The sequence below is a fragment of the Oncorhynchus mykiss genome, chromosome 3 (genome assembly GCF_013265735.2).
Source record: "Oncorhynchus mykiss isolate Arlee chromosome 3, USDA_OmykA_1.1, whole genome shotgun sequence".
Lineage (NCBI taxonomy): Eukaryota > Metazoa > Chordata > Actinopteri > Salmoniformes > Salmonidae > Oncorhynchus > Oncorhynchus mykiss.
Window position 1 is genome coordinate 32,770,730 of NC_048567.1, and position 12,121 is coordinate 32,782,850.

General features: G+C 41.1%; 1 protein-coding gene across 1 annotated transcript; it reads left to right on the forward strand.

Annotated features, from left to right (window-relative positions):
• Positions 1-345: 345 nt before the first annotated feature.
• On the forward strand, positions 346-6,680 carry LOC110518733 (thyrotropin-releasing hormone receptor-like). Its single transcript, XM_021596172.2, has 2 exons — positions 346-1,529; positions 4,906-6,680. The coding sequence occupies exons 1-2, from the start codon at positions 747-749 to the stop codon at positions 5,341-5,343; spliced, it is 1,221 nt and encodes a 406-aa protein (XP_021451847.1). The 5' UTR covers positions 346-746; the 3' UTR covers positions 5,344-6,680.
• Positions 6,681-12,121: the final 5,441 nt, after the last annotated feature.

A 12,121-nucleotide genomic window follows, 5' to 3' on the forward strand; every position in this document is an offset into this window, starting at 1 on the left:
GTCATGATATCCAAGCAAGACTTTCATATAACCAATACATCTGAAATATCCAATTTTGAGTAGGATTTTACAAATTTACAATTTGAAATATAGGTGTGGTAATAATCAAATATAACAGTTGGCATTGAATCATATATTTGGTTAATATATTTGGTTTCACACAAACGTAGCTTTCTAAAATTGAGAATACCTAACTCCTTTATTGTTTTAGGCTTTATCCAAATAGTACATTTTTACTGTGTACATGTTTTATGTCCATTGTTAAAATGCATGCATACAGGGCTTTTCTGTTGGCTACAACCACACTACTACCAGAACAGCTGGTAGAGAGTGGAGCCACAGTCAAAACGCTGTTTGGAGCTCTGTGCGTAATGAGAAGGCTGTCTTAGACTGGAGCAGCGCACGACATGTCACACCTCTTTACTTTACCTCTTTGCTTATACTGTCAGTTTGCCTAACTTCGTGTCTAAAGAGGACTAAAACATGGGTAAACAACACCAACATCCAAACCTGGTCTTCGTATTCATCGAATATATTTTGCTCGATTTTATATGATATATCGCTTTCATAACCTCATGAAATGATTTACATTTTATTTTGGATAAGTAATACAAAAAACTTTATTGAATAATGACTTCGTTTTGGAACTAATATTTTTTTTTAATGGAGCTCTCGAGGCTATTTTAAATGTAAAGTCTATGTCTGAAATGAATTACTCCTCCAAGTGAAGTGTACAGAACTAAACCATGGAAAATGTTACTTCATATCCAGATAACCAGACGCTTGGTCCATGGACTGATTATAGCATGGAATACAAAGTGGTCAGCATATTTTTTGTGATCCTCATCTGTGGGATAGGAATAGTTGGAAACGTTATGGTGATACTAGTTGTTCTTACAACCAAACACATGCGGACACCCACCAACTGTTACCTGGTGAGTTTGGCGGTGGCCGACCTGATGGTTCTGACTGCGGCGGGACTGCCGAATATTACAGAGAGTTTGTATGGAGGAGGCTGGGTGTACGGATACGTCGGGTGCCTTAGCATAACTTATTTCCAGTACTTGGGCATCAACGCGTCTTCATGCTCCATCTCCGCTTTCACCATTGAGCGGTACATAGCCATCTGCCACCCCATAAAAGCGCAGTTTATGTGCACTCTGTCAAGAGCAAAGAAAATCATAGTGGTCGTTTGGGCTTTTACCTCGCTCTACTGCGCCTTGTGGTTTTATCTGTCTGACACGAAAGAGTTGATTTACGACAATATTACCTTGGTCTCATGCGAATACAAAGTGTCAAGAAATCTTTACCTGCCAATCTACTTCACTGACTTTGCAGTGTTCTATGTGGTGCCTCTCATGCTAGCCACTGTTCTGTATGGATTTATCGCTAGAATTCTTTTCCTCAACCCATTGCCGGCAGACCCCAAGGAAAATACTAAAAAGTGGAAAAAAGAATCATGCCAAGGAAATAGGATGATGAGCACCAACAATTCATCCTGTAGCACAACTGCCCGATCTCGCAGGCAGGTAAGTTGCCACTATTGTTTTAAAGTTTATCTTATAACGGTGTATCTACAGTGCAATAACTACAGCGTGTTTGTGTGTGTGTGACTCCAGTATAATTAGATTATGAATTCAACAGTTTTATAATTGCACTGGTATGATATGTCGTGAAGTTGGGGTGTTCATTCAAAGAATATACTGTACACTCGTACAAAAATTGCTTCCAAAAGGGTTCTTCGGCTGTCCCCATAGGAGAACCCATTTTGGTTCAAGGTAGAAGCCTTTTGTGTTCCATGTAGAACACTGTGTGGAAAGGTTTCTACCTCAAACCAAAAAGGGTTCTTCAAAGGGTTATTTTATGGGGACAGCCGAATAACCCTTTTAGGTTATAGATAATTAAGACCTTTTTTTCTAAGAGTGAAGACATCCGAGAGAAGTGAACATTTGCCCCCTGGGCACAGATGTCAATTCAACGTCTATTCCTCATCTATTCCACGTTAGTTCAACGTAATTTCATTGTAACGACGTGGAAACAACGTTAATTCAACCAGTGGGTAATCATTGTAAGTAGATTACAGTGTGCAGCACGAGCAAGTCAACATGCAACAAACCACGTTAATATAGACTCATAAAGCCTCACCGCTATGCTGACAGCACACGTCACTGAATGATGTAGTTTGTAACGCATATAGAGCATACACAGCACCTGAGACTGAGCATGCGAATGGGAGGGGTGTAAGTCTATCTGAAGAAAGGGAGCGGTCCGCTATATGGAGTGGATTTTCAAGTATTGTGGTGCCAGCAGCATGTTATGGGAATGCTTGTCACCAGCAGGGACTGGAGACAGAGTACCGGCAAAATAAATACTGGGATACATGTACACCATACCGGTTGAACATGAGCCAACACAATATTTAAAACGAAGATGCCAAGAAACCTTTAGGCTATTACACTACTATTTATCATTAACGCATGTCACCCTCGTGAAAATTAGTGAATGGACTAGAAAACTTGTGGAATACGCCGCAAAATGTGATGTGGTTCGACGATAACGGTGACATTTTGTGAGGGCAGAGATGAGTGGCCGAGAACGAGATGCGACTGGACAGTTTACAAGTGTAGGCCTAATGAATGACAACAACATAATTAAATTCCTTACACTTTTGGGTGATTTGTAAGAGATGTCTCTTTCCATTCATCAAATGGCCGCTGCTCAGTGCACTGTATGGATGTGGGAATTATTTTAGAGTGGACTAGCATGCTGACCACATCGCTCGCGTCGCGTGCGCGATCAGTGTACACATACATGTTATTCAATCATTACACCCATACTGCTCGCTCGCGGTTCCTTTGTGATGCTCAATGGCAAGTCCTGCCTCTCAAATTTCCTCATTGGTTTTTAGAAACATGCCATCTCCTCATTGGTTTTTGGGAGTATATACCCACGTGGGTGATTGACAGATGAACTGACATCCACGCTCCAGTCGGTTGTAGTAATGCACCGTAAGGTTGGGTGCCAACCGCCACATAAAGTCCAAAGAAGAAAAAGAAGCCTGTAGGAAGGAGGAGAGATAACGAGAAACAAATTCAGTTTACCGTTTTATCTGTGGATTAATTGTCGGAGTAGAGGACCTTGTGCATTTCAGGTAAAATAACAACCCAATGTTTATATCCCAGGACAAATTAGCCAGCACAGCAAGCTAGCCAGCTAAATTGCCATAAATGTTTAATTATTTTCGAACTGTCCGCAAATTAATATTTCAACCTGCGTGTCCTAATCGCTTCTGGTGTGGGTGTACAAAATCTATGTGTGCACGATGGCACACTGCGGACGTACGCGCGCGCCCGGTTTGGTCAGTATGTAACATGCGCAGGTTGCCAGGCTTACAGGAGCCCTTTGTAGTAATTGAAGTAATCAAATACCCCCCCCCCAAATGGCTTAGACTTTCCAGGTTAATGTTGCATTAACATAACCAGTCATGATCTCGCCCACCTTCCACCGCAGATGCGGAGGCATCTACCACAGATGCGTAAGGCTGACATAGGCGGATGCGGTGGATTGAGATGCAGCCCATGCAAAAAAAAAAATTGGATATCTCTAGGTTAAACTGACAGATTTGTATTGGTTACTTAGATTGATGCACGGGTGCATCAATAGACTCTTTGTTAAAAGGTAATGCATTTGAAAAGTTAAAACGACAGATTTTTACTAATAGGTCCACAGAGTTCCTATTAATTGAATAGGGATTCTATATGTAATTCTACCCGTACGGAATTATATATATAGTACCTTCACCCCTGGTAAAAATGAAAGTAGCAAAGCCCAGGTAAAACGGTTAGAGGAAAACCGCCTCAGTCTTCTATTTTTCAGCGGGACAATTACACACATTTTAATGCCAAAGACACACCAGAATGGCTTTCCAAGAGATGTTAAGTATTCCTGAGTGGTCCAGTCTCAGTCCTGAATGAAATTTGCTTGAAAATCTGAGACCAGGTTTGAATATTGCTGTCCATCAATGACTCCCAACTAAATTGCGTAAGCAATTTTGACAAAAACCACAGATATACTGTACATGTATGTTGCTTGAAGAGTTGAGCAAAGTTGGTAGAATATTAGAAAAAATGATTCCCAGCTGTAAGGGCTGCTGAAGGTGCTTCCACCAAGAATTAACTCTGGGGTGTGAAGACATATGCACTAAAGACATCTTTAATGTTTTATTTGTAATGAATTAGGTTACCTCGGTTGCACATCTTCCAGCCTTGTCTGTACATGGACCAAGCCGGCCTTGGGCTCTTTCTGTCTCAGTGGCATAGACAAGAAAGACAGATGATGGATCTGTGCTCACTGCTAGGTCATTTAGCAAAACAAGTCAGGATAAGGCTCTGACATAACACACGCATCTCTAACTGGCCTAGCGATGAATGGAAACCAGTGCAATCCATGCCACTTACCAGGGCCTGATGAATTACCTCGAAAGATCAAAATTGAATAAGCATAGTGATCAGGAATCTTCCTCGAGTAATGATGATAGTCGCTCCCTGGCCCTATCCAATAAGAGACACATCACTGGTATGAGACCTCACACCATAAATAAGTATGATAGAGTTTAATATAAACATTATCACATCAGAATTATATTTGTAATTAAACTGCTCTCTAGGCTCTGTTGGTTTAGTCTTACAGATGCTGTTTTGTCCGTCCCTTCAGTCTGTGGTTGATATTAATTGTCAGAGGGTGCTCTCTGACCCATTTTAACCACTTTTCTTTGCACAGCAGGAACAGAACATTGTTCATGTTCGTGTCAAAATGTTTTTTTTACAGCGGTCAAGCTGAATTCTATTCTTTCCCCTGTCTTTTGATGAAAATGTCTGTTGATTTTCTTCCATGTGTTGTTGTCAGGTGACTAAGATGTTAGCTGTGGTGGTGGTGCTCTTTGCCCTCCTCTGGATGCCCTACCGGACGCTGGTGGTGGTAAACTCCTTCCTGGACAAGGCTTACCTGGACCTCTGGTTCCTACTCTTCTGCCGCATCTGCATCTACCTGAACAGTGCCGTCAACCCGGTCATCTACAACGCCATGTCTCAGAAGTTCCGCACCTCCTTCAAGAAGTTGTGTCACTGCGGTCCGCAGCGATTGGAGAAGCCGGCGTCTTACAGCGCGGCCCTGACCTACAGCGTCATCAAGGACACAACCAATGGAGAGAGCCCTGACCACTTTACTACCGAGATGGACGAGTTGGCCACGCCCACACCCAGTGACCAGTTCCTGCCCAGCACCAAGAGGATGTCATTCGAGGACCCCTCTCTGTCATGCAGGGTTGCCCTTAGCACTCCCTGACAGAAAAAGTAAATCCATTCAGGCTCTAGTTTGTGAATTCTATTCTATAATTCATTTTCTGCAGAGGAATTGCTCTAATATTTCAGCAGTACAACGGCAAACATTAAATACCAAAAATGTGTTGTTAATAGAGGAAGGAATGCTTAATTTCTTTATCTAGCATGGTGAAAATATATTCTCCCCTCTCTGTAGCCATCTTAGCACAAAGCACCCAATTATAGGCATTGTTTAAATCAGTCTTAAACATTGTGTGACACACAGATTTAATTTTCCAGGTAATACTGCTTTCACTGCTTTCACATACTGAGCGACAGTTTCCATCTCTGTAGAGTGGAAAAAAGGGAAAGATATTATCCCTCTTTTTTTATCTGGAGAAGTCTAGGCCAGGTACTCAGTGTGTGTGTGTGTGTGTGTGTGTCTGTCTGTGTCTGTGTGTGTGTGTGTGTGTGTGTGTGTGTGTGTGTGTGTGTGTGTGTGTGTGTGTGTGTGTGTGTGTTTGTGTTTAAAAGTTCACTCTACAGGAGGAGTCAAACTGTCTGGCCATAGTTGTTTGAACCATCCTGCTACTTTGCATGTTTGAAAACAGCATAGAGAGAATGTGATCACTGACCACATTTCAAAGGCAAAATTCAAAGGAGGCAGAGTATTAAAACCATCTCTGCTCGAGGAGTGTAAATATCACACATTGCTTTGAAACCCGCCTGTCAGGGAAATAGAGATGAGGTGCGATGAAATTTCTTTAAAGGTTACAGATGATGAAAAGGACTGAGAGCAAAGCAATGCCACTCCAGGTCTTTCATCCGTTTGATTGCTCAATGTCATTTGACTTTGTTGTAACCTTATTGGTTACTATAAATCAGGCTCACCTGATATGGAACGTTCTGCAGGGGCTAGTGTCAAAAATGTATAGTAACCTTATGGCTAAAAGGTTCACCTGATATAGAACTTTCCACAGGGGCTAGTGTCAAAAAAATGGAGCATGGTTAAACATCCTGCTGTCCCCATAATGGACTACTGTGGTGTGGATTCAATCAAAAAGAGTTGAAAGGCCCAGAGTTCATAATGAGAAAGTTATTTGATGACTCAGACACCTGGGTGGTTGATTGGTTGTCTCTAGGTCAGGGGCCTGACATGACCAGACCAAACATTAAGTTGACATCCGCAAAAGCAGAGACTGATGGTAGCATTTCCCCCCAAGCACATCCCACAGAGCAGCTATTCCCAAACTGGGGTACGCCCAATGCCGTCGGGGGTACGCCAAATAAAAAGGTGATTCACATTGAAGAAAAAAGAAAAAAAAATCTTCACATTTTCAAACAGTCCATTTATATTTTCCAACGGGCTATATATATATTTGGGTGAGGTTTTTTTCTCACCTTGTTTCACTGCCCAAAATTAAATTAAACCATCTAGTGTTCAGCGAAATAACAACACAATGTCAAATACAGGTAGCCTAGTCAAATAATGAACATCCAATCACATTAACCGTTACTCTCTCGCGGGAATTCCACTAACGGTCCGTATGTAGCCAAACATAGCTGCTGCTCATTCCGTTTGTTCGAAAATTGATAAATAGTTACAAAAAGTAAGGCCCACGTCCATAGAGACGCATACCAGCTCTACTGGTAGTACTGCTACTACCAGCAGTACTACACCTGCACCTGTCGACGACACAAGTTGTTTTGCTTCCACGAGCACATCCAATGCTAGCATCAGTAATTCTACAGTTGTTGTTAGCCCAGCTAGCATGGACACTGACAGTTGTGAATCTGATACAGCCGAAGAGCTACTGCCCCCTTTCCCGGGAAAGCACAGAACAACAGACAGGGACATTGGACCATAGAGACGCAAATATGATGAGAACTACACTTATATTGGGAGTAGTAGTGCCTTTCCTCAGCTGCAGTGTGTTATATGTGCAAAAGTACTATCTCACAACTCGATGAAACCTTCACTCTTGCGCAGACATTTAGAAACAAAACATGCCAATTTGAAAAATAAGCCACAGGAGTTTTTTGAGCGAGAATTAAGACGACTTTTGAGTAGTAAGACATGTATAAAAGCAACAGATACCATGAACAACAGATACCGTCTTATATGGTGAACTACCGAGTGGCTAGGACAGGCAAGCCACATACTATCGTGGAGGACTTAATTATACCTGCTGCCGTGGATATGGCTGGGACAATGCTGGGGGAAAGTCCAAAAAAACGACACCTTCATCAAACAACACTGTTTCACAACGCATCAATGGCATGGCAGGAGATGTTTTGAAACAATTACCGCTTCGCAAACAAGACAGTAAATTCTGTGTGTTACAGCTGGATGAGTCAACAGACGTGGCGGGCCTGGGACAGCTCCTGGAATATGTCCGTTATGGAATTTTTGGAAACCAGGACAACAGGAGAGGATATTTTTAAGGTACTGGACAGCTTTGTGACATCAAATGGACGTGGTCAAAATGTGTTGGTATCTGTACTGATGGCGCAAAAGCCATGACAGGGATACATAGTGGGGTGGTAACGCGCGTGCCAGCCGTTGCTCCCGATGCCACTTAGGTACACTGCAGCATCCACCGAGAGGCTCTTGCTGCCAAAGGAATGTCTGACAGATTGAAAGACACTATGGTTAACTTTGTTAAAGCAATGCTCCTGAACTCTCGTGTATTTTCTGCACTATGCAATGATATGGGCAGCACTATGTAACGTTTTGCCAACATGCAGAAGTGCGCTGGTTATGAAGGGGCAAAGTATTGACATGATTTTTTGAATTGCGAGAGGAGCTTAAAGTTTTATTTACTGACCGTAATTTTCACTTGTCTGACCGCTTTCATGATGACGAGTTTCTCACACGACTGGCCTATCTGGCTCATGTTTTTTTCTCGCCTGAATGTTCTGAATCTAGAATTACAGGGACCTTCCGCAAATATATTCAATGTGCGGGACAAAATTGAGGCTATGATTAAGAAGTTGGAGCTCTTCTCTGACTGCATTAACAAGGACAACACACAGATATTTCCATCATTGTATGATTTTGTGTGTGCAAATGAATTCAAGCTTACGGACAACATCAAATATGATATAGCGAAGCACCTGAGTGAGATGGGTGCGCAATTACGCAGGTACCTTCCCGAAACGGCTGACACAAACAACTGGATTCATTATCTCTTCCATGCCCTGCCTCCATTCCACTTACCAATATCTGAACAAGAGAGCCTTATCGAAATTGCAACAAGCGGTTTTGTGAAAATTGAATTTAATCAGAAGCCACTGCCATATTTCTGGATTGGGCTGCGCTCAGAGTATCCTGCCTTGGCAAATCGTGCTGTTAAGACACTGATGCTCTTTGCAACCGCGTACCCATGTGAGAGTGGATTCTCGGCCCTCACTAGCATGAAAATTAAACACAGGCATAGACTGTGTGAAAAATTATTTAAGACTGAGACTCTAATACAACCCAACATTGCAGAGTTATGTGCGTCATTTAAAGCACACCCTTCTCATTAACCTGTGGTGAGTTATTCATTTTTTTCGATGAACAAATAAAGTTTTATATGTAAGATGGCTAAATAAAGAGTAAAATGATTGATTATTATTATATTATTATTTGTGCCCTGATCCTGTAAGAGCTCTTTGTCACTTCCCACGAGCCGGGTTGTGACAAAACCTCACATTCATTCTTATGTTTAATAAATGTATTGTGTAGTATGTGTATGGCAGGCTTTAAATGATGGCAAAAAAAAAAACATTTGAGAGTGCGCTGACCCTGGTGCTAGAGGGGGTACACATCTGGAGGTTGAACGTTTGAAGGGGTACGGGAATATAACATGTTTGGGAACCACTGCCACAGAGCAAAGGCGAGATTAGAGGATTCATCAATGCCAAAGTGTCCTACTTTGGAGATTTGAGGGGGGCTGGTGTGTCATGGTACAGCCATAAAGCATGGGCACAGTGTCAAAAAACAGAAATATAAAGCATAAAAGGAATGAGCATTGATTGAATTTAGAATTCAAATCAAGAAAAAATATACAGTTCTTAGCTGTTTATTTTATGCTGATGAAACGCCCTCTCTGTCCCTTTTGGGATGCTGTAAAAATGCTTGCAAGTGATTGTTCGGTACCATGAGAAATGTATGTTTTTCAATGTATGTTTCAGACCTGTTTTCAATCCGTACCTTTGCCCAATTTAAATTGTCTGCCAGTAGAGCTATTGCGTAATAACGTTGTTTGTTTGGTTCAGTTTTATTGTTTTGTTCCAATCAATGTACAGTATTTTTGCTATGGAGCGATCAATGTGGAGCTACGCTGTTCTTCTTTGGTAACACTACAACTGCAGTATGTTTCAGAGAAGGTATGTGCACTTTCATCTACTGTCTCCGCTGCACAGTTTCCACCATAAAAGGGAGTGGTGCCTGGTAGCGAGTTTGCAGCATGGACACTGTAAAACAAATGATGTTGTGGTGTGATTTCAAAAAGAAAGAAATCTATGTACAGTATACAGTTTCTCTTCACTCAGCAATGTTGTGCAACCTGGTCTCTCCTGCTGGCAGTTCTCTGCCATTGTAAAAACTGCTCTTGTTGCTTGGATGGTTTGTGTTTTGTATTTTGCATTGTTATTTGTCTATAAGAAAATAAATGGATCACTGATCATGTAGCCTGTCAAATATTGATAATTACTCTCCGAATCCTGAGATTCATGTGCCATTATTTGCAGTTCATCTCTGTATACTTTGACACATCTTCATTGTATTTACACCAATTCAATTAGGATGCAATCAAAACACCTGGTTACTTTTGCAACTTCGTCAAAACACTATTAACATAGTGATTTTATCCAGATGACTACACAAATAAATACCCTGGATTTGAACACATATGGCAGCTAACAATATGGCAGTTTCCATCTGTCCTTATCACAGCACATTCATTTGGAGTAATACATGGGATATTGCTGTGGAAAGCAGCATTGAAAGCATCCGTTTATTTTTAAAGGTGCGCCCAGGCTGTATGCAGTGCTCAAGTGTATTCTTCACACACACTACATTAAATAATGGAGAGCTGTGATGACAACTGCATAGCGAATCATCAAAATGTCCTTCATAAAAACGTAAATTGAGATACAGTATATTGAAAAATGAAATGGGACGACAGCATTGGCCACATCAATCTTTAAACAGGTCCCCTGATTCGGCACTATTCGGAGGACCTGGAACAATCTGGCCCCTTGTGAGCAATGTACTCCATTTTTGGATAGTTGGATAGACCCACTAGACCTGTCAATGTTATGATATTTTAAAGTAAATAGCCTAGCTCAAGCAGACATGAGGTTTACCAGACACACATTTATTTTTTTATTACCGTAAAAAGTATTGTTATGGTAGCAAATTTGCATAAACATGTTGGCAAATTCTTTGTCTGCTAACTTAAAACTGCTTTGTTCTTTATAGAAGCTATAAAAGCAGCCTTCTCAGCAGTAACTAGATGAGAAAGACAATCATGAATGAAGGTTGAGGTGAAAGGAAGGCGAACAGAATACAGATAAATATAATAGCCAACCTCTATATCGTTCAATCATTCTCTATTTTTTTTTCTCTCTCTCACTCTTTATTTTTCTCTCTCTCAAACGCGAGCACTCATATACACGCGCGCACACACACAAAGACTTCTCCAAAGCTGGGGTAGGTTGTTAGGATTAATACAGTCAGATGTGACTCAAAGATGTTTGGGAATGAATGTGTGCATAGCCTGTTAACAGGATAAACTGGTCCTAATGACATTCCCATTGGAAAGGAGTTTGGGTATCCACATTTTCCCACATTATATTCCTCTCTGACTCCAAGGTTGCTCACCCACACACCTGTCACCCTCTGATAAAGCGCTCTGTAAATAACCAGCAAAATACCTGAATTACAATTTTCTCAATTAAATGATATTATTTCTACAGATATGCACAACACGGCCTTCTACAAACAGGTAGGATTTATAATTAGAAGGCCTTAGAAAAAATGAATACAACTTTTCTTACTAAATCATAAAAATTAACACAATCTTCCAAAGTCATACCAAGGAACAAGCAGTCAGTAATTTTTGTAAATAATTATTTTCAAAATTGCTTGTTAATTGACAATATAATGTTGCTCATACGTGCAGCAAGGAATAAACAGTACCAGCCATACGTTTGGACACACCTACTCCTTAAAGGGTTTTTCTTTATTTGTACAATTTTCTATATTGTATAATAATAGTAAAGACATCAAAATGATAAAATAACACATATGGAATAATGTACATGTGGTAACCAAAAAAAGTGTTTAAAAAAAATCTAAATGATTATTTTAGATTTAAAAATGTTCAAAGTAGCCACCCTTTGCCTTGATGAAAGCTTTGCACACTCACCTGGAAAGCTCTTTCAACAGTCAGTACTTGTTGGCTGCTTTTCCTTCACTCTGTGGTCCAACTCATCCCAAACCATCTCAATTGGGTGGAGGTTGGGTGACCGTGGAGGTCAGGTCATCTGATGCAGCACTCCATCACTCTTCTTCTTGGTCAAATAGCCCTTACACAGCCTGGAGGTGTGTTGGTATATTGTCCTGTTGAAAAACAAATCATAGTCCCACTAAGCGCAAACCAGATGGGATGTGTATCGCTGCAGAATGCTGTGGTAGCCATGCTGGTTAAGTGTGCCTTGAATTCTAAATTAATCACAGACAGTATCACCAGCAAAGCACCTCCACACCATCACACCTCCTCCTCCATGCTTCATGGTGGGAACCACACATG

Coding starts and splice junctions, on each gene's coding strand:
- LOC110518733 (XM_021596172.2), top strand. CDS start 747: ATGGAAAATGTTACTTCATATCCAGATAACCAGACGCTTGGTCCATGG. Junction 1,530..4,905: donor CTGCCCGATCTCGCAGGCAG/GTAAGTTGCCAC, acceptor TGTTGTTGTCAG/GTGACTAAGATGTTAGCTGT.